The sequence below is a fragment of the Megascapheus bottae genome, chromosome 5 (assembly GCF_031878675.1).
Source record: "Megascapheus bottae isolate mThoBot1 chromosome 5, mThoBot2.hap1, whole genome shotgun sequence".
NCBI lineage: Eukaryota > Metazoa > Chordata > Mammalia > Rodentia > Geomyidae > Megascapheus > Megascapheus bottae.
Window position 1 is genome coordinate 39,610,874 of NC_143513.1, and position 23,785 is coordinate 39,634,658.

The following is a 23,785-nucleotide window of genomic DNA, read 5'->3' on the forward strand; positions in this document are numbered from 1 at the left end:
AAAATCACATGATTGTCTCAATAGATGCAGAAAAGGCATTTGACAAGATCCAACACCCCTTTATGTTAAAAGCTCTGGAGAAACTAGGAATCCATGGAACATTCCTCAATATAATAAAGGCTGTGTATGACAAACCCAGTGTTAGTATTACACTTAATGGTGAAGAGCTAAAACCATTCCCTCTAAAATCAGGAACGAGGCAAGGATGCCCACTCTCTCCACTCCCCTGTAACATAGTATTAGAATTCATAGCCAGTGCAATAAGGCAAGAAGCAAGCATAAAGGGGATCCAAGTAGGGAAAGAGGAAGTAAAACTATCCTTCTTTGCAGGTGACATGATTCTGTATTTAAAGAATCCTATAGACTCCACTCCCAAGCTCCTTGAGCTGATTCAAAACTTTGGAAGGGTAGCAGGGTATAAAATTAACCCTCAAAAATCAATTCTACGCCAACAGTAAGAGGAACGAGGCAATAATCAGGAAAGCAACTCCTTTCACAATAGCCTCAAAGAAAATAAAGTACCTAGGAATTAGCTTAACTAAGAATGTAAAGGACCTTTTTGATGAAAACTTTAAAACCCTAAAAAAGGAAATTAAAGCAGAACTGAGAAAATGGAAAAACCTCTCATGCTCCTGGATTGGAAGAATCAACATTGTGAAAATGACAATCTTGCCAAGGGCTATCTACAAATTCAACGCAATACCCATCAATATCCCAATGGCATTCTTTAAAGAAATAGAAGAGGCAATCCAAAATTTCATATGGAATAATAAAAGACCCCGTATAGCAAAAACACTTCTTAGCAGAAAGAACAGCGCCGGAAGAATTTCAATTCCAAACTTTAGACTCTATTACAGAGCTATAATTATCAAAACAGCTTGGTACTGGCACAAGAACAGGCCTGAAGACCAATGGAATAGAACAGAGGACCCAGATATTAAACCACAGACCTATAGCCACCTAATCTTTGTCAAGGGAGCCAAAAAAAATAGAATGTAAGAAAGACAGCCTCTTCAACAAGTTGTGCTGGCAGAACTGGTTAAGCACCTGGAGAAAACTAAAGTTGGATCCTTCTTTGTCACCTTGCACTAGAATTAACTCCAAATGGATCAAAGACCTGGAGGTAAAAGCTGACACATAGAAAACTTTACAAGAAGGAATAGGAGATACACTAGGCCTCCTTGGCACAGGTTGAAACTTTCTTAATAAGGACCAAGAATCACAGCAAATCAGAGAAAGGCTGGATAAGTGGGACTGCATTAAACTGTGGAGCTTTTGTATGGCAAAGGACATAGCTAGTAAACTAAGTAGGAAGCCTACAGAGTGGGAGAAGATCTTCACCAACCAAACAATGGACAAAGGCCTAATATCTAAAATATATCAACAGCTCAAAAAATTGAATCACTCAAAAACTAATCTCCAAAGTAACAACCATCCCATTAAAAAATGGGCCAAAGTCTTAAAGAGAGTCTTCTCTGAAGAAGAAACAAAAATGGCCTATAGACACATGAAGAAATGCTCAACATCTCTGGTCATAAAAGAAATGCAAAGCAAAACAACTCTAAGATTCCACCTCATTCCAGTTAGAATGGCCAGGATCAAGAAAACTAATCACAACAGATGCTGGAGGGGATGTGGCCAGGAGGGCTCACTACTACACTGCTGGTGGGAGTGAAAACTGGTTCAACCACTATGGAAAGCAGTATGGCAGTGCCTCAAAAGGCTAAACATAGAGCTCCCCTATGACCTAGCAATTCCACTACTTGGCATTTACCCAACTATCCAGAAACTAGGGCATACTAAATCCACTACCACAACAATGTTCATTGCAGTATTATTCACCATAGCAAAAATATGGAACCAACCTAGATGTCCCTCAGATGATGAGTGGATCAACAAGATGTGGTATTTGTACACAATGGAATTCTATGCTGCTGCCAGAAATAACGACATCGACCTATTTGTTAGGAAATGGAAAGTCTTAGAAAAAATCATATTAAGTGAAGTAAGCCAGACTCAAAGGAACTTAGGCTCAATGGTTTCCCTCATTTGTCATAATCAGTAGAAACCTTGGGCTCTACTAGCAGAGATCTGCAACAGAGCAAAACCTTGATACATAAGGCCATATAGTATGAAGCTAATTGAAAAGACCTCCAGGATATTGAAACAAAAGCTATATAATGAATGATTGTTATCCTTAATGTACTATGCTATCTCTCATCTCCTTTGCTGTCCCTTGGTTATCTCATATTGTTACAGTATTTCACTTTGTTATCTGATATATTGGAATTTTTTGTATTTGGTTATTTGAAATTGGATAGGGAAGGGGGGAAAACCAATACGGGGGGGGAGGGGAGGGTAATGGGGACCAAGACATGTGAAAGGGTATCAATATATGTGAATTAATGCACCTTCTATCTGGCAAATATCATGTAACCCCTTTATTAATTACAATAAAAAATATAAAAAAAAGAAGAAAAAAACAGAGTTAGAGTAGTTGCAGAGGGCTAGGGATGAGGAGAGGAGGGAATAAAGAGTGATGATTCTGCAAACATGCTTCTCTTGGAGAAGCATGAAAACATTCTGGATAAGATCATGATATTAATGATACACTCTTGTGAATATATTTGGAAATCAATGAAATGTGAACCTTAAAATGGCAAAATTTATAGTACATTTTAAAAAGCTTATGAGAATTGGATATGATCAAGAATATCTGGTTTAACTCTCATACTTGTGCTGTCTTATGAAATAACCACTGTTTACCTTTCCTAAGACTCACTTTCTCACCTATGCATTGGGGTCAGTGGTTCATGCCTGCTTACAACCCTAGGAAAAATAAATTGAGTGCACACCCACCCCTCCCATTAAAGTTAATTTCTATTCTCTGTTAAAAGAAGTAATTCTCAATTCTTTCAGAATTTTTAAATTTATCTATTTTGAGCATAAAATATGTCCTGGGTACTTGCATAGAGGATGCCATTTAATCTACCCTATAATTTTGTGAATGGGAATCATTTTTAATTTAAATTTTACTGTAAAGTTGATGTATAGAGAGATTATAGTTACATAAGTAAGGTAATGGTTACATTTCTTTTGAACAAGTGTTTTCCGCTCCATTTTCTCCCACTCCCCTACCACCACATACTCCGCTCTCCCCAAGTTGTATAATTCATTTCCACCAAGTGAGGACCACTGTTGAACTGATTCACCCTCTGCCTCACCATTTGCTGACATTGAGGCTTGGGGAAAGTAAATACATTGTCTAAGTTAGCAAGACATAAGGCTGGGTATGGAACCTGAGATGCCAAACTCCAGGGGTCACATGTGAAGCTATGACACAGAACTGCCTTTCTCCACAAAGTGATTCACTTTAGCCCAAATCCCAGACCCCTGTGCAATTGCATTATAGGAACTGCTGGCTAATTACTTCAACTACTTAGTATTTGTCACATTCACTATTCTAGTAAGTGATTCCTTTCAAGTTAGTTATTTAAGAGATGGGAGCTATCTCTAGATTTTTTTAATCATATATCTAATACAAACTAGATAAAAGTATTCCTTAGTAAGAGTAATATTGGCAGAGCATACTCAAATGCAATGAATTAAGATCAACCTTAATACCTAGGAAGCCGGAAAAATTAATGGTGAAATGGTGACATCATCTCATCAGCTCTGCTCCTTGTAACATTGACTAGAGTAATCTACTTAATTCATCCAGAGTCTTTTTGAAATTACAGGTAATGTCCCATACGTAATAAAAGGTCATGCTTTTTGAATTGGACACATACATGTAAGTTACATTTAGTTTTGCATTTCTTAGTAGACACAGGCCAAATTAACTTAACCAGGTTTTTTTTCAGCAAAATATTAGCTTAATTGAGACCAATAAATAAATACCACAAACATATAGGGCCCTCTTTAAAATGGCTAATTGGGTGTCCCATTTTTCTAGATAATAAGCTCTAAATATGTGTATCATTTATAAGATATGTGTCTCATAATCCCAGATAGAACATCTGACATTCAACTGTGGCTATTACTCAGGGAAGCTGAATTAATTCAGAATAAATCAGCAAAGGTGTGTGTGTGTGTGTGTGTGTGTGTGTGTGTGTGTGTGTGTGTGTGTGTGTGTGTGTATTTGGGAGGGGGGTCATGGAGCTTGAACTCAGCCTGGGTGCTATCCCTTGAGATCCTCAGCTCAAGGCTGACGCTCTACCCCTGGAACTAGGTGTTGTCCCTGAGCTCTTCAGCTCCAGGCTACCACCCTACTCTTGAGCCAAGCCCCACTTCCCATTTTCTAGAGGTTAATTGGAGATAAGAGTCTCAGGTACTTTAGTGCCTGGGCTGGCTTTGAACCTTGATCCTCAGATCCCAGCCTCCTGAGTAGGATTACAGGCGTGAGTCACCACGCCCGCCTTTAAATCAGCAAAATTTTAACAAGTTCTACTTAGTCTTGATGGAAAAAATACCCAAAAGTTAGCGTACATAGACTCTGTGTTTTCATTCCCAGTGCCATGAAAACAAAATATCATATAACAAAAATTTGCATCCTGAAAAAGAAACATTAAGAGGTAACCTAAGCAAACTGGTAAATTACACATTTTTATTAACTTGGGAATAAGTTAGATTTATTAAGATTCAAAATTTCCTTAAAACATTTGAACAATTTGTTTGGGAAATATATCCCTATTTCTCTAAAGTTAGTGCTAAATCAATCATCTTAAGGAAAATAAAACCACTACATTAATTTTTCAAATATTTTTTGGCTATAGTGGTTCATAGCTGCTATTCCCAGCTACTATATGAAGCCTAGGGGCATGGAGTATGTACAAAGCCCTGGTTCCATTCCTTGGTACCACATACACAGAAAAAACCAGAAGTGGTGCTGTGGCTCAAGTGATAGAGAGCTTGCCTTGAGAAAGCTCAAGGACAGTGCATAGGCTGAGTTCAAGCCCCAGGACTGGCAAAAACAAACAAAAAAAGGAAACCTAAAATAAAAGGATCACAAAACAGCAAAAAAGTAAGACTGTCTCAAAATATCCACTGCAGAAAAGCACCTGCTTAGGAATTATGAGGCCATGGGGCCAGGACGTTTGGACTAATGGTAGAGTGCTTGCCTAGCATACACGAAGACCAGGGTTCGATTCCTTAGTACATAGAAAAAAGCCAGAAGTGGTACGGTGGCTCAAGTGGTAGAGCTCTAGCCATAAGAAAGCTGAAGCATGGGCTCAGGCTCTGAGTTCAAGCCACAGGACTGTCAAAAAGAAAGAAAGAAAAGAATGAAAGAAAAAAAGAAAAAAAGGATCCAGGAGTGCTGAGACCCCTATGTAGTCACAGCTGTGTGGCAGGCTTACATAGGAGGATGGCCACATGAGGCTGTGTTGGGGAAAAACACAAGACCCTATCTAAACAACAAAGAGAAATGGGCTGGAGACACAGCTCAAGTGGTAGAGTGCCTTGCAAACATAAAGGTCTGAGTTCAAACCCTCGCAGTGTAAAAGTAAATGTAAAAGTTCTGTAACTGAAGTGATTGTAACTAGGAGGACTAATTAATACAGGGAAAAAAGTGAAAATGAGAAATTATAATGGTTTATGACAAAACTGCTAAAGTGGCAGTATATTAGCTGAGCAAAACTAGGAACTGCAAGGTACAAATTTAATTTATACAGCAGTTAACAATTTGAATTGTAGCAGCTATTCTCAGATCTGCAAAACTGATTCACAGGTTTTAGAGCCAGAATATCAAAAATTGAGTAGGCTCTGTAGCTTGCAGAGCCAGAATATTAAATATTGAGTAAAATGCATTTTAGTGCTGGAAAAGAAACAATTTTGTATGAAAGGATATTCATAATAGTTCTTCATTGAGCAACCACAATAAGCCTTGAAAATTTACATGATTGAGCTGGAATTCAAAGCCAAAGACAAGAAGGAAGCTTTTTTTCTGGGATGCACAAAGAGATATTCATAATTAAACATCACACTTCCCCAGGGCAACATGTTTTCTTATATTGACAAGCAAAATGAGGTGTTTCAAATCAGGCATGGCAGGGCACTGACATCTTTTGCATAACTATTGTTTTAATGTATTTCTCATTATTAGGCATGTGTCTATTTTTGGTTACTGAGGCATGTATTTTATTTAAAGAATTCTGGTTTTGCATAAAAGGCTGAAGTCCTGTTAGCCGAATTACATTTCTACAACAGTATCTTAAGAATAATTATGGACATATTTTGGCTGGTTGTACACACATTTGATATTTTAAAAAAAGTGACTAGAACTTTAGTATAATTAGTAAAGTTAACTCTTAGTAGAAAAGTAACTTTCAGAAGTACTCAACTACATGCTTTCTTTTTCCTTATTTGTTGTAGAGAGTTAGATATTTCACACATAAACACTAGGAAATGTTGGGAAAATGCCAGGCAAATTTGTTCAATATTCCATCAAAAATATCCAGAGACTAACGGCAACTTATACATTCAGTAACTCTTTTTAGTTCTCATCAAAGAATAGCGTATTACTTCAGCCTCATCCTACCATAACCGCTATTGTATTCAAAAACAGCAATATTCTTAAATTTTATCTGCTGTAAGTTTTCTCTCCTTTCCTACATGCACACTAACCAAATGAAATCTTTTTCATTCCACCTAAATCAAGTACCAAAAGGGATGATTGGTTGCTCAAGGTGATTGTTACATACGAAAGATTTGCCTCATTTCATTCAGCAATTATTTATGATATTCTAACAATATTCAGGCACACTATCAAACTTTGCTTAAGTTACTCATCATTATCACATGAAAACCCCCAAAATTACTAGCTATTACTAGAACATAGAAAGAGCTCATGTATCCATCCATTCACATAAAAGTCTCTCCTAGGAAACCTATGTATTTAGAAGTCTATGTTCAGAGGCTTCTTTGGACAACCAAAACAAGAATAATTACATTACTAGTAATAGGAAGAGTAGAAACAAAGGTGGTTAAAGTATTTTTACGTCAAGGAACAACTACCTTTTTATCAACTGTTTTATAACTATCAAAGTCATTATTAAAAATGTCTTAAAACCTCAAATTTTTAAATAATTTCCAACAATTTCATTCTTAGTTTTGGTTTTTCCTATTAGCTAAAATCTAAGGTTAAAAAAATCTGAGGTAATGCATGTTACATATTCTTTCAAAATTTGTTTCATGCTGGGAGCCAGTGGCTTCTACCTATAATCCTGGCAGCACAAGAGGCTGAGATATGAGGATCAAGATTCAAAGCCAGCCTGAGCACAGTAAGGAAGAAAGTGAGGAAGGGGTAACAAAAGAAATGTACTCATCTGACATATGGAACTATAATCTTTATAATAACAATAAAATAAAGAAATATTATTGGGATACTTATATCTTAATTCACTTATACTTCTATTAAATATCATGGATTTTGTGAAAAAAATTAATACATATCCCAGAAAATCTAAAATGTTAAATCTGTGGCTGCTCTGATAATGCAGTTCTATCTTTCTTCCTTTGGTGGAAATATTACATGTTAGAGTAGGATCAGTCATTTCAGTTTTACATAAGCTGAGGTATTAAATTTGCATATCGTGATGCTGTGGAAGTTCTACTTAAGCCAAGCTTGGCAGGTTTACAGTACTAGAGATTTCCAAACGGAGAATCCTCTGGGATTAGTGACCATCATATGGCCTCCTGTCTCTCCACATGAGTAATCTGACAAAGACTACACATATTCTTTTATAAATACACACAGAATTCACTTATTTTAACAAATACTACTGGTTCTATTTGATGCAATGCATAGTTTATCATGACACTTGTACTTACTGCCAGATTTTAAAATTATAACTGTATGAGAGCAGTATATGATATTATTACATGAATGCCAAAATGAACTCTAGCAAACTAAAATGACAGAACTCCAAAATTTACAGGAACCCAACAGGACCAAGAATAATAATAGCAGTACATGAAGAGAGAGAGTGGGGAGGAGAGGGAGAGAAAAGAGAGGGAGGATCTTCATACACAGCTCGTGGTGGCCTCTCATTGATTAGATTCACATATATTAACCCAACTCTCAGCAAACATACAAAAAAGCTTCAGATTATTTTTCTCTTAAATAATAAATGCCTGATCGTTCTAATATGGATATCTCAAAAACCAAATGAAAGGTAACAATCACAATATATTCAGGATTATGAATGGTTTCCATTTCATCAGCAAAACTTACCAAATCCAAAAGCACTGGCACCTCCAATGCTCTGTGAAGACTGAACACTTGTAGAGGTATACAATCCTGTCACCAGCAGGCCATCAAAGAAGGTGCTTGTTGAAATTGTCACTGAAATACAGGAAGGGGAAAAGAATCAATCAATGTAGCTAGAAGAATGGCATACATTTCTAGAATGTCAGACAACCTTAAGACAATCTTTATTCCTTATTAACAAACTATTTTTATATTAACTCCAGTTGGTTTTATGTATTCAGACATAGGCATAGGCATATATACATATGTGTATTTACAAATTGCATGTGTATGTATATATTAGAACTTACAGAGAAAAAATCCCAAATTTCAATACTGATCATTGCTGATCTCTGGCTACATGAAAAATCTGAAAATAATGTAGTACTAAATACCGTCTCCACTACCACCTCTGAAGGCAGTCAAAGGCATTGCTGGAATACAGCCAGTATGATTAAACATGCTTTTTAAAATAGTATTCCATATGATGGGGAACAATCTTATATCAGCTGTTGAAAGAACAGTAAAATACATTCTATTTCTATTGTGAGTCTTCATTTCATAGATAAGTTCCCTGAAGATTTTCAACAGAAGCACACTTTATTTGCATGAAGGCAGATATCCCCTTCCTCCTGTGAACTAGAGAAGGAAGACCAGTAGACGTTTCATGTTTCAGAGCCAAGTCTACAAGGGGACCCCAAATGATTTCTTATCTACTTCCCTCCACCTCCTCAAAAAAAAAACAGAATATTCCTGAGAAGAAATTAAATTAAATTGGTACATACACCACTTGGAGTTGGCTTAGTCTTAAGATCTTGTCTCACTGGCCACCTTAAAACCTGATCATAGTTTTCTTTGACATGATATCGTTTTATTTCCTATATACTTTTTGTGAGATAAAGATGATGCCATAAACAGGAAACAGTGAAGGAAGCTAGTAACATTATTTTGGAATTACACAGATCAAGCCTATCCTGCTTGGTGGCAATAACAATGACAGAGTCTCATTAATTCTGATAAGAATGCTTAAATTAAACTCCAAGATATCCAGTGCACAGAGAACAGTCTGCAACTTCCATACAATAAAGCACAAAATAAGATACATATATCAACAACCTGGAATCATGCTACTCCCTCTAATGGCAGGAGGTGTTGGAATACATCACATTTCCATCTTCTAATAAGAAATCATAATTAATATTTTTGAGTACTGTCATGAAAATCACTCATGTGGGCTCTGAGCTATGCATTATTATTTGTCAACCCATTTCTATAAATGGACTATTAAGACTCCTATCGTAAAAAAGGAAGAAAAAGTGGTACAGAACAATTAAAAGCCTTGCCAATAACCATCTGTTATCATATAAGTATTGTTGATGCATATCTGAGTTCTCTCCTGTCTTTTCTCTCCTCCTCTCAGATCCCAAAGTGCAATGGGCATGATAAAACTCATGCTTCCTACCATATTTTCCCAGATCATTCTATACGTATGAAGGATATTTAAAGAAAAGGAACGTGAAAGCTTTGGTGGTTGCTATCACTGTTATTATGGAGAATAACAGTGGCCAAAACATAATATACATAGCCAAGAGGCTTGGTAAGGACACTTACCCTTACCTGAGGCTTAAGCACTAGATCCTTGACAGATAACTGCCAGGGTGTTCTTAGGCAATCAACCACATCTGAGTCTATAAATGTCCTCTATAGAACAGCATCCTAATCATCAGTTATCAGTTCCCCCCAACTCTTGTTTGCTTACTCCAAGTTTCCCACAGTTAGTTCTGCTAATGCCTCCTTCTTTGAGTTACTGAGTTCATTTTCACTAAGGTGTGTGTGTGTGTGTGTGTGTGTGTGTGTGTGTGTGTGTGTGTGCACGTGAATGCCAGGACTGGGTCTTGAATTCAGGTACTAGCATTCTCCTTGTTCTTTTTCACTTTATACCTGGCACTTATTCTCCACTTCCATTTTATTGATATTAACTGGAAATAAGATTCTCTTTGATATCTTGAAGTACATTTCTATTAGGACCATTCTATATGATCATATGTGCAAAATTCTTGCATGACTGTGATCGTCTGCTAAGGCTATCCTAGACATATATTATCACATATGAGGGAACCCTTGGAGCCAGTGCTTCTTTGGGTCTGACTTACTTCACTTAATACCATTTTTTTTCCAAGCCTTTCCATTTCCTTATGAATGGGGCAATGTTATTCCTTGTGATGGAAACATAGAATTCCATTGTGTATACTATAATATATAGAGGTTTTTCTTTGCTGTTGTGGTTTTCAATGTACGGTGTGGTTGTTTCTTTTTTCTTTCCCTTTGGTTTATCCCCTGTTGTACTGTTATTTCTTTTGGTATCCTGTGTCTTGTATGTGTGTTTATCTGATTTGGGGAAGGGAAAGGGAACAACAAAATGGTGAGACACAGGACAAGGGTGGAACCATTCAACAGCAATACGCACAAGACATTGTGTTGGAAGGGAACTTTACAACTTGGGGGAAAGGGAAGTCAGGGCGGGGAGGGAAAGTGGGAGAAAAACAAGGGAGGGAATAAGAATGTTTGACCAGAAAATGGACTCATCACCCTATGTATGTAACTGCAGACCCTCTGTACATCACCTTGGCAATAAAATTAATTTTTTAAAAAGATTTTCTTTGTTTGTCTACCTATGCCAAACTGTAAATCTTTGATCCTTAGATCTCATCATCCTGAACAGCTAGGATTATAGCTATAAGCCACAAGTGTTCAGCACTAAGAGCTAAAACCTCTGCAACTGTTCCTTTGCACCGATCCCCACTTCCTTAGGGTTTAGAATAAAGTTATTTCCTGTTAGGATAACTCACTGACCATCAGATTTTAAAGCCATGCCTCAGGTTGTCCTTCACAGCAAATCACACCCAGCCTGTAGTATCTCACTACAGACTCAGGAGAAGACCCACATCCCTCTGATCCAGCAAAGTGACAGCAGAGCTATAACTAATGCCAAGTGCAAGCCTCTGAACTCCTCATTTTTTATGCTTCTGGACTATGATTCCAATGTCCAAGATTCTGAGAAATGGAGAGAATTTATGAACATCAGAGTAAAGCAAACATGAATTTGATTCTTTCTCTGCTCTGATCATTATCTCTGCCCTAGATTTCTCATTTACAAAAGGGAACGATAATATCATAAATTAAAGAGGTAAGAATTAAAAGCAAAGATGTCCATTTCATCAAAACATGTCTATCTCCTGAACTCAGTATTATGTCATGCACTAAATAATGGATACAAGTACACTTTCTTTGCCCTTAGCCCCAGAAGCTCAGCCTTGCCCCTTCCTAAGAATGTGAGTCCTATACAGACCTGGCATCTACCCTGCCAGAGACCTACACACATCTAGTCCCTGGACTGTCTACACCTGAGTTCTACTGCCTGCTAGGATTATCTAGCTATCCTTTCTGCCCTACTACTTATCTCTGACCATGTTCTCTACCAACCAAGCAATCTCAGTGTGTTATTAATTGGCCTCCCAACAGATAATCGGTATTTTTTCCATAGTAAAAGGATGAGAGAGAAGAATCATGGATGGTAGCTCTTCTGTTTCAGATGTGATCCCAAATGGGTATATTAGTCCAGGAAAACAAAATCCCTGCCATGTGGACCATGACAACAAAGTTCAGCTCACTGACAGCTTGTATGGATCTAGTCGTATTTTACACAGAGACATATGCATCTTGGAAGTTATCTGGACAGCCTGTGACTCGTGTGAACACACAGAGGCCAAGATCCTCCAAATTCCTTAAATGTCTATCTAGGCTGTTTAATATCTTGACACCCACTGCCTGTTTGCTCCAAAGGTTCAATATATTCTGATTTCAACCTATCCACACACCCAATGGCCTGTTTTAGATTGGTTCTGTATATACATTCTTGGGCACTTCAATGTCTGGTGAAGACAATAGAAACAATGTCAATTCACTATGTCAGGTCAGTACTTCTGGGTATATTTTAATACATGAGAAATTATTTTGAAACATTGAGTATTTTAAGAGAAAAAAAAGAATTAGTAGGAAAACCATTCAGGACTCTCCTTAAATTGTCATCTACTACCTGACTTCCTTCCAAATTCTGTTTACAAATTTTTGTCAGGCCTCTTTCCCAGCTCTCAACATGAATCAAGCTTATGCTCAGATATCACCAGCTGGATATCCAAAAGACATTTCAGCTTCAACATGACTAACACTCCAATGTCTGTTTTTCAGCCTAAACTGGCATCTGCCTTGGCTTCTAAAACTCAGCTCTACACAACACCATCCTTTCTGTTACTGAGATCAAAACTTTCTTCAGCCAACTCTGGAATTGCCCCTCCCACATCCTGCATCAAGTCCACCAGTTAATTCTCTTGGCTCTGCTACAAGTCATCTCCAGAATCTGGCTACGTGTCATGCTGCTCTGAGTGCCATGTATTCCTCTATGGATTATTTCACTACACATCCATCTTGTCTTCTTGATTCTCTCCTTACCTCTCCACAGACTACCTTCGATATGAGTAGCTGCATTTGATCCTATCACTCTTAACAACTTTCTGATAGCTTCTATTTTTTCCAGGTCTTTGTCTACAAATCAGTACATGATCAGCCTCCATTCCCTCTGTATTCTCATCTTCTTTGTTCTCCTGCCTAAACTCCACTCTGGGCACATTAGTCATCCAGCTGTGACATATCCAGTCTTTGTACTTGCCTTTTCCACTACCCTGTACTCTCTTCTTCCAGACACCCAATGGCCATTCTCTCATATCTTTCAAGCCTCATTTCAAATGATAGCCTTTCAGTGAAGGCTGTCTTGATTAAGCTATTTAAAACTGTTTAAAAGCCCTTGCCCATCTGCTTTCATACCCTCAGTTCTTCTTACTTGACTTACTTTCCTCCTGTTGTTCTATAAATAATTATCACTACCTAAACAAAGCATACTGATAATATCTACTTATAATTTATGTATTTGCTCACTGTACTTATTGTCAACGATATTCTGTAGAATGTAATGTAACTCAAAGCAAGTATCTCAAGTGTTTTTTTCAGTGATATATCTCAAAGTGTGTAGGGCAATTCATGATACTTTTAAGTACTTGATAAATATTAATTGAATTAATGATGTATAATTCATCCACATAAAAGTAGTGTGAAGTTGTCTTGTGTTCAACTTGTTTCAACTAGAAACCCTAGTTGTAAACCCTAGACTTTGTAGGTCACATGAATCCCACTTGGAAAAGCTACATAAAAAAAAGGAGACAGAAAAGTTGGTTAGTTAAATATGCAAGATGTTTTCCTGAATGCAAGGGAGATCAATGCAGAGAGAAACCACTATTAAAAGAAAGGGAAAGAAGGCTAATTTAAAAATAGGTAAATTTTCACATGCTACATGTTTATATAAGTCATCTACAGAAAAAATCCTTGTTTGAAAAAAATTGATAATAATCTATTTCTGTTCACTAACATTGAGACTTTAACTTACTTTTAGAGGGGAAAATACATTTGCCTTTGGAAATATGTTACTCTGCTCACAGAATGGAAGAACATTCCTTTCCTTTTTTCAAACAGATATAATGCATATCCCACATGTGTCTCTCTCCCTTTTAAGAAAAAGGCAATGCTTGCTCCCATTCTTACAGTATTTAAGACACATAGTTCTGATCACTCTGGGCATACTAGCCTCCTGTTACTCAAGAAGATGAAGGGTCCAATTTGTATATTGAGAAAACATCAGACCCGGTTTTGATTCCTGACTTGTTAGAATGTCTGAAGCCCACATGTGCTCAGTAATTGGAGTAATGTCAGTAAACACCCTTGCAATCACACAAGCTGTGTAAGTGCACACACAGAGGACTCGACAATGACGCACTGGCAACTCAGAGCATCCTTCACCCTGCCCATTCTTCCCTTTTCACTTTCTACCTGCAATTACTGGTTAATCTGCCAGGGTTGCCTAAATGGAAACTGTAACCCCACAGAGAGTATCAACTGTCTCAGGCCTGGAGACTACTGGGGCTTACGGCCTCCAGAGCTGCTTCTGTCTGCCTCACTCAGGGTCATCACCTTCAAGCTTCAGTTTTTCTCTTGAGACCTCGGCCACACTTTGCCTTCAACTGTCTCCCTGATTCTCTTCCATCAAGCTGTATCTGACTCCCTTGTCCCTGCTTCTTCCCTTGCTGTACTCCTTGGTTGGATTCCCTCTAATTGTGTTGGAACTCACCCTTCAAGCATGACTTCAACTTCTCTAATCTTAGCTCATCATTCATGTTTACAACCTGTTACCATTCAAACACATGAAAAAAAATCCTGAAAAAGTCATTATACTATGTAGAAGCTCATTATTTGTGAGTGTAAAATTCTATCAATATGTAGATGAACAAGAAGAAAATTTTACAGTTTTCAGTTACCATAATATTGACCTGCTGATAAAACTCATTAAAGATATGTAACTACTACCAAGTGTTTTACATACACTGCATGAAAATCAAAATTGCATGTATGCACATGTGCATATACATGTAGACACAGATTGCTCACAGAATATAAAATATAAAATACATGGTACTAATTCACACTATAGCTATTGTAACTTTCTCTCCCTCCCTGGAAACTGTAGAAACTGTGGAGCATTGTGGGGCATTTGGTGACACAAAAGCATTTTCCAGAGCTTGGTTCCAAAGAGAAGCTCAGGAACCATGTGTTGAATTCTACCATAAGAAACCTTACTTACAACAAAAAAGATCATGCAAGAGCTGGGCATCAGTGGCTTACACCTGTCAGCTACTCAAGAGGTTGGCATCTAGAAGAGCAAGGTCCAAAGCTAGCTTGGGCAGAAATGTATGAACATTCTATTTCCAAAATGACAAACAAAAATGGGGCTTAATGACTGTTGTCCTTAATGTACTATGTTATCTCTCATCTCTTTTGCTGTCCCTTGGTTATCTCATATTGCTACAGTATTTCACCTTGTTATCTGATATATTGTATTATAGGCGTATTTGGTTATTTGAAATCGGATAGGGAAGGGGGGAAAACAAGATGAGGGGCAGGAGTAGGGAGAGGGAAATGGGGACCAAGACATGCAAAAAGGTATCAATGTTTGTGAAGCAATGCACCTTCTATCTGGTGAATATAATGTAACCCTTCTATTAATTACAATAAAAATATATGGAAAAATGGGGCTTAAGATATGACTCAAGTGGTACAGTGCCAGCCAAGCAAGCAAGCAAAGAGAAAGCATGATTACTTGAGTTTAAACACCAGCAATGCCAAAAAAGAAACCCATATAAGAATAAAACAGCCAAGCACTGGTGGCTCACACATGTAATCCTATTCAGGAGGCTGGGATCTGAGGATCACAGGTCAAAGCCAACCCCTGCTATAAAGTCCATGAGACTCTTATCTTCATCACCAGAAACCAGAAGTAGTACTGTGGCTCAGAGTGGTAGAGGGCTAGTCTTAAGCGAAAGATCTTAGGAACAGTATCCAGGCCCTGAGTTCAAGCCTCACAACCAACTGAAAATAAAAAGAATAAAACAAAATAATGTAGTCAAAGTATCTAAAATTGTAACAAAATTATAGTTTATTATAGAACAGAAATTGAAAAGATCAGAGATACAAAGCAGTGGAGTTTTTGTGTTCATGTACTTTATGTGTGAATATATACACATATTTTATGCACATACCAAATTAAGCTTGGTAATTTTTGCCAGTAAAGTAGCTTATACTGTTATTCTCTCTAAAGTTTCAATGCCACTTCCTCAAAGAAAAAATAAGAAGGGATAAAAAGGCTGGGGAGGTTATCCATATCTTCTCCACATCTGTGTTAAATTGGCAATGAGCTTAGCACCAGGAGACTATGAATATGGATTGCTGTTCTGTGACAGCAGAATGAAAACATGATGTAGTGACACAATTCAATTCTTATCAGTGCCTCAAAGAGTACCTCTGCCTCAAAATGACTAATTACAGAGTCAGTTATTATCTATTAGAGCTTCTATTAACTATTCTCAATAAGACCCTAATACCATTCTTGCAGAAAATCACTGTAAGATGAAAGTCAAGGAAAAAAATACATTTAGACATTTAAGGCCATTTGCATTTCATCCTAAAGATTCTGGCCTGCAAATATTTGATGGCTCATTAAATTTTGATTACTTCAAGCATATTCCATCACTACTTTATACAAAAGGCCCTTAATATGTGCAGAAAATAAAAGAAATACAAGACTCGTGATGATGTTCCCATCCTTTCTCAAAATGATAAACACCATTGGACAACACTTTGCAAAAGGTTGAAATTTATATTTAAATATTACAAGTGACACACTGATTTCAGTTACTACTAAATCTTATACATTTTGCAGGTGCAAAATACCAACAGAATCCAATATTGTTAATATCCCAAAACCATCCCTTCTGAACAGAAGCTCATTTGCCCTTCGAATACAGAACAGATTAAATAGCCCGAGGAACAAACATATCTCTGAAACTGAAATGAACCGAGTTTATTTGCAGCAAAATTTCATCAACACAATGTGTTCAACTACTGATTCTTCCTTAAAGTGGCAGCAGTTCAGGGTACTAAACAGAGATCATCAAAAGATACATTATACCTTCCATTTCAACCTTTAAGTACATGATCCCTGCACTATTTCGTGCATACTCTAGATCCATTTTCACATAGTTTTATTAAGTCGAGGCATTTAGGTAACATTTTTTCAAACAATAGCCACAAAGAAAATCTAGCTGCCATCTGGGGGAAGACTTCTCAACCCATCTTTGGAAAAACCCTGCTAAGCTTCCCATACCCCCACCCATTTCCTTCTTCATAGTCTTTTTTTTAATTTAATAATTTTTTATTGTGATTAATAGAAGGGTTACATTATATTCAGCAGATAGAAGGTGCATTTCTTCACAAACATTGATACCTTTTCTCATGACATAGTCCCCATTTGCCTCCCCCTCCCCCCCACTTATCTTGATTCTCCCCTTCCCTATCCAATTTCAAATAACCAATTAAGCACATATAAAATATATCAGATAACAAGGTGAACTACTGTAACAATTCTTCATAGTCTTTAACAGGCAGCTGACCTATACCATCTCTAGAGGTTTATGCCTTCAGATCTCTCCTTAATAACAGTAACAGTTACATAATATTTTAGCACTACCTGCCAGACACTCTTCTAAGCCTTTTATAGGCAGTTTAATCTTTTCAACATCCCTTTGAGATAAGTACTATTATTATACCCTTTACCCATGAGAAAGCTGAAACAAAGGGAGTGGGTGGGTGAGTCAAAGTAACATGTTTAACTGGCATGTAAAAGGTGGCTCTAAGAAATAGAAGTAGTGCTTCTATCCTGGATGCCCTTCACAAATACAGCAATGTCCGTTTCCTGTACACCTAAGAGGGAGGTACGAGCCCAGTTTTCCTTGGAAGAAAATGGTACCACAGCCTCCCAAACTCCAGATGCCTGAGGAGAAGTGTTCTGAGAATATGCCCAGCAGATTGCTCTTCCCAAGCATTTAACCAGATGACTGCTAACCCCAATTATTATTTCAATCATTTGTTATCCCAATTAGTAATCATCTTTTTCATTCCTGCAGATTTCCACTGCTCCTTGGGGGACAAACAAAGAAAGAACGGCCTCTAGGAGGACTAAATGTTGCGTGATGAAGGACTAGGCTAAAACCAAACTAAGAAGGCCATAGCTCTCTGCATCAGCTCTGGTGAAACTTGGCCACCTTTCTACCCATTTTAGAAGAGGAAAAATACAGCAATCTGGGAAATGGGGCATAAGACGTGTCATCTGAAAATTTTAATGATACTTTACAATGCTTTCTGGAGACTGGGGAATGTTCTTCAATGGCTGACAAAGGGAGCCAACATCTTCATGGAACTCCATTATGATATATTTATTACAGATTCAGAGATTCAGATGAACCACACATAGTCTCTTAAGTCTTATCTTCCAGCACCACCAGTAATAAAAAAAGAGATCCACTGAAATTGCTTATTCCTCTAAGTTCCTAAGACATAAACAAGTGCAGTCAAGTGTATTTTTGAATTTATTATTTTAAAATTATGCCCATTAGAAGTGAGTAAATGGTAGCATTTGGTGAATATAAATTTCCCTGCTTCCTGGTTCCTCCATATTCCCTTTATCTGTCCTCTCCCTTTCCTTTACTCTCTCTTTTTCCTCCCGCGCCTATAGCCTCTCTCTCCATCCCCTCACTCCCACCTCTCTATTTCTGGAAAATTAAACTTGGAGCAAAATATATTACTGAGGTAAGATCCCTTTTTTAGAATAAAACCTATGGTAGAATAAATGAGATAGCAAATAGCATTTTTGAACAAATCATTTAATTAGTGATCTCAAATAACAAGGAGAAGTGTGTGTGTGTGTGTGTGCGTGTGTGTGTGTGTGTGTGTGTCTTTATAATCTTGATAACTAATCCAATAGAACTGGAAACAAACAAATGATTTTATTTTTATCAACTGTTTGGCTTTTATAATTTAACTGAACTTTAAAAAAACATGCTTAACACTGGGATAGATAAAATTGTCTAGTGTGTAGATCCCAGATTAGTTTTTCTTTGTACATAAAAATTATATTTAGAGAACTGTAGCCAAATGTTACAAGTGTTTGTGATTTATCTTTGACCTTATTTTTCATGTTACTTTTATATGAGACTTGATGATAGTCGTACATGAAAATTTCATATTGTTGGTCCTGCACTCAATAAATTATTTAAGTGATATGAATAGGAATGTAGTTTGCAGGTTTTCAGCAGTTTTTACCCTTTTGTTCTTTCTTTCTTAAAGAAAAAGCTTTCTTGTCTATAACTCTTCATAACTAAGTAAAATTTAAGCAAAGATTAAGTCCAACTATAACTCTTCATTAACTAAGTAAAATTTAAGCAGTCCAAAAAGAAATCATTTTGAAACATTAGCCTTAATCTTCCACAAGAAGTTCTAAAAATACTTTTCTTTTGATTAGTGGCTGTTAATTAGGTTTTTCAAGAATGAGAAAATTAATTCTTATAAGCACATAAGCAAGTAAATATGCTACCGCAAATTCCACAGATGACGAGAGAATGAATATATTTATTTTTGAGAAAATCGTGTTTAAGGCTTTTACAGAGTCAAATAATGTGCCTTGAATTATTCTGCTTCTTCTTTTCATTCCTCCAAAACATGGTTTTGCCTAAAGATAACTGAAGAAAATTTTAATCAATTACAAATTACAAGGCCACTTCTCATAGTGCCAAGTTTGTGCAAACATAAACATATTTTTTGGTTCAGATCAAGATAGAGATTTACAACATTATCAGGAGATAACATACTTTCATATTTGGATCAGTGTGTACTTATTTAAAATATGCTAAGGATGACATTGTTAGGCTTATAAAATAACTAAGCACTATTCATAAGTAGCAATTGATAAAGTACCTAATGGATATTTAAACTGATTGTAGTTGACTAAATACTACAAATTTGTGATAAGTGTTTTTCTACAGTATTCTCATTTGATATTTCTATAATGTCATTTCAATGCACTTAAACCAATTATAAGTAACTGTCTTAAAAATCAAAGTCTTAGGAAAACAGAAAGTGGGGCTTGGCTCAAGGGTAGGGCAGTAGTCTTGAGCTGAAGAGCTCAGGGAAAATACCCAGGCCCAGGGGTAGGGTGGTAACCTTGAGCTGAAGAGCTCAGGAACAGCGCTCAGATCAAGTTCAAGCCCCATGACCCCGCCACACAAAAAAAGAACAAAGTCTTAGTAAGAATAATGTAAGATACGACATACATAAAATTGAGATAGAGAACTCTAAACAGTAACTTCTTTGTGTAATTTCTTTATGATCAGATTTTCTGTGTATATGTACACACATGTGTGTCTATTGCTCAACTAAGTCATTTATTAAACAATTATTTATAAAGCATTAATCATGATACAAGGTACATAATGGTGAACCATCCATATGTTTACAAATGGAACATTCAAGTAATTGTTTTTGCTCCTTTTCAATAGGATCTTTATTCCTTGTTTCAAAACTTCTTGCATAAAATCCTATATTGCATTTTGCTAACATTGAAAAAATCATAGCACAATGCTCACCAAATGATAGGACTGAAATTTTCAGATATTCACAGTAAGATGCTCTTTTAATATGCTACAATTGAATGATTATCTAATCATTTTAGATTAAATAGAGCCAAACAAGAATATAATTTAAATACTATTATTGATCATCTGATAGTTATTGGTAAATTACAAAAGAAGGAATTTATGTGGCATTAATCATATATAATATGGGTAAAAGGAAGAATACTGTTTTATGTTTTATAATATGGCACATAGTAAGATAAACCTTAAAATTCTTTTCTTTAAGATAGCAAAGTCTCTTGCAGTACAAATTTGCATTTTCAATACAGCCAAAGACCAGTTTTCCAAGGATAAGGATAAAGAAAAGCTCTAGGTGTGAATAATCATCGGGAAATGTCCTGAAGCCGAGGAGCTCAAGAAAAAGCTAAGTGATGGGTTACCTAAAGACTGTTTAAAAGGAAGGATTTTGCAGAGGACTAACCTTACATCTGTATAGTCCTCAAATTCTAATACAGAATACAGAAAATTTTAATCTAGCATTAACAAATATTTGTTTTTAATTGACTAGCTTTCTTTTTAGAAAAGTAATCTAAAATATTTTTTAAACAACTGTCTCTAGCATAAAGTCATTATACAAAGGGTTTCACTGTAATATATGCATACATGCATGTAATGTACTTCGATTAAAATCACCCCAGTTATATTACCTTTTCAGCTTTCTCCAATACTCCCCACCCCTTGCTTTAACAGTCTTCACTGGATTTGGTTATGCTGCTTTCAAATATAAATAAAGTACTTCTATCATATTCACTCCATTACCCTCTTCTTTCCTGTCTTCCTTTTGTCCACCCCTCCATAAAAGCACGCCTGTCAAAAATCACAGAAAATAGGCCTACATTCTTAAGCAGAAGACTTGGCACAGAAAATCACAAAGCTTGCTGAAAGACAAACTAACATTAAAATACATTTTTATAAACATATATCTTGTTTGTTACTATATGCAGAGAAGTTTAAGAGGTGGTTTTAAACAGCTGTTAAGACAGATGTATTCTCCTATCAGTGCCAACTTGATAAATTAGTAAGTTTTAGCCAAGTGATGAGTATAGAAATATTAACCAACTAAATTCTTCTGAAGATATTTTTGTTTTTATAGTCAAATCTTCCCATCACTTGAAAAGCTGGTTTAAATAAAGATTCCTAGTTCCCATTCTGTATAATCAGAATAAAACCCATCACCAGCCACATTTGCCCAGGCCAACAGCTCTCAGGAAATATAACATCCAGTGAAAGCTATTCAGGGGACCGAAAATCTTGCTTAAATTGTCTTCAGTGTAAACTAAGAATTTCACTACAATGAAAAATATATTTTTATTTTTTTAAAGCCACTTTGCCTTTTATGATACTGCAGTTTCCTCCAAGTAGAAATTCCAATTAACAAGAAATGGGAAGCAATGGGATCTATGTTCCGAGGAGCTCTAGGAACAGAACTGAAGCAAATCCAGAATGAGAGGAGCAGCCAAGGATGCTGTGGATTTAGGGTGAACACTTAAAACTGTGTCAGAGCCCTGCTCTGGCATCCTTGGCAAACAAGATGGCTGCATGCTCTGGTTATGAATTCATAACAGGAAATGGAATAATTATTACCATTCCGTAAGTTTGGTGAGTATACCTTCAAAGAACATTTAGCCAATGTCACATTTGTTATGATTTCAGTAATGACAACAAAAAATTATAGTTGAAGGAGACAAAGCTGAGTCAGCACATCTGTCATGAGAAATTTTTGCTGGATGCCAGATGGACCCTTCCTTTTCTGATGGCTATTAGGTCATAAGAATTTCCCACATTTGGGGCTGGGCGTTTGGCCTAGTGGTAGAGTGCTTGCCTAGCATGCACAAAGACCCAGGTTTGATTCCTCGGTACCACATACCTAGAAAAAAGTCATATGTGGTGCTGTGGCTCAAGAGGTAGAATGCTAGCCTTGAGAAAAGCCCAAGGACAGTGCTCAGGCCCTGAGTTCAAGCCCCAGGACTGGCAATAAAAAAGAGTTTTCTACATATACTAATGGACCAACATCAAGTTAAATGGCCTGTGGTTGTTGGAATGCTTCTTGCAGTATGTTATGAAAAAGAAAAATAGGACTCTGGTGGCCAAGTATAAATTTACTGCATCATGTCAACAGAACAGAGCTCATTTCCAATTTCTAAAGATTCTTGAGAGTCAATCCTTTCCCAAAGGGAATATTCCCATTTGAGAATAACCATTCTGGTGGAGAGGATGAAGACCAAATCTGAATGGCTAGACTTCCCCATCCAAGAGATTCCTGTTATGTGTAGAGGTTATATTCTATGAAGTCACAATGAACATCAAATTAACAAATATAAAGCCAGTGCTCCTAGATATCATATAGAGATAGAGGTTTCAATATCTGGCAACATTTTCATCAATAGACCAACACATGATTATTCTGTATAGTTTTCAGTGTGAATTTAATACAGGTTATTTAATATAGGTTGATTTACACGATACTGAAACTCACATCTGAACAGTCATTTTTTTCACTATACATCACAGCTTTTAGCTCTTCAGTACTACATGTGGGGGACATTTTTAACAGTGAAATCACCAACTAAAAGAGTAAAAATGCAAAACCACGGCTGTATACCCTGAACTGAAACAAGAAGAGAAGCTTTGACCTCATCTAGGCAAATACATGCAGCAACCCACATGTTTCAATGCTCTGCACATGCCTGAAAATAATTGTAGCCAGGAGGTGACAAATATAGAATCTGAGAATAATGAAAACTATCTGTACTGTCTTCCCCAAGCCAAAGAGCCCATTCATTGTTCACTTCATGTCCAGTTTCTTCTAAGTCTGCTTGGTCAGCCATGATGAAGGACCACAGACTGGGTGGTTTAACCAACAGAAATGTATTTTTTCACATTTCTGGAGACTAGAAATCTAATACCAATATGAACCAAATCTGGAGATTTGTCTTCTTTCCAAAACCTTACTCTTTGGTTTATAGTTTACTTGTTTCTCCTTGTATATTCTCACTGTATCATTCCTCTATATGTACATGTCTGAATTTCTTAGGCTAATAAGGAAACCAGTCATACTGAATAAGACTACCCTAAAGATCTCATTTTTAACTTACCTGCTTCTTTAAAGACCTTATCTCCAAATATATCCCATTCTGAACTAAAGTGCTTAGGGCTTCAACAAATGAACTTAGAAAGGGACACAATGCAGCCCCTAATGTTGAGCCATGCCTTTGTACCACAGTCTTTCTCTAGGCTCCAGTTCACTGTATGCTTGAACTTCCAAAAGACATTTTTGAAGTTTTCCTTTATCACATCACCAACAACCTTTTATTTTTCAACAGAATGCTAAAAGTCTATCTTTTGTACTTTT

At 36.7% G+C, this 23,785-nt stretch overlaps 1 protein-coding gene across 1 annotated transcript in view; it reads right to left on the bottom strand.

The window, feature by feature from the left end:
- Positions 1–23,785, bottom strand: part of Reln (reelin) — a 422,671-nt gene that overhangs the window by 361,566 nt on the left and 37,320 nt on the right. Inside the window, exon 2 of the mRNA XM_090332938.1 lies at positions 8,234–8,344. Within this exon, the coding sequence (XP_090189064.1) occupies positions 8,234–8,344 (111 nt within the window). The remainder of the gene's footprint in view (positions 1–8,233; positions 8,345–23,785) is intronic.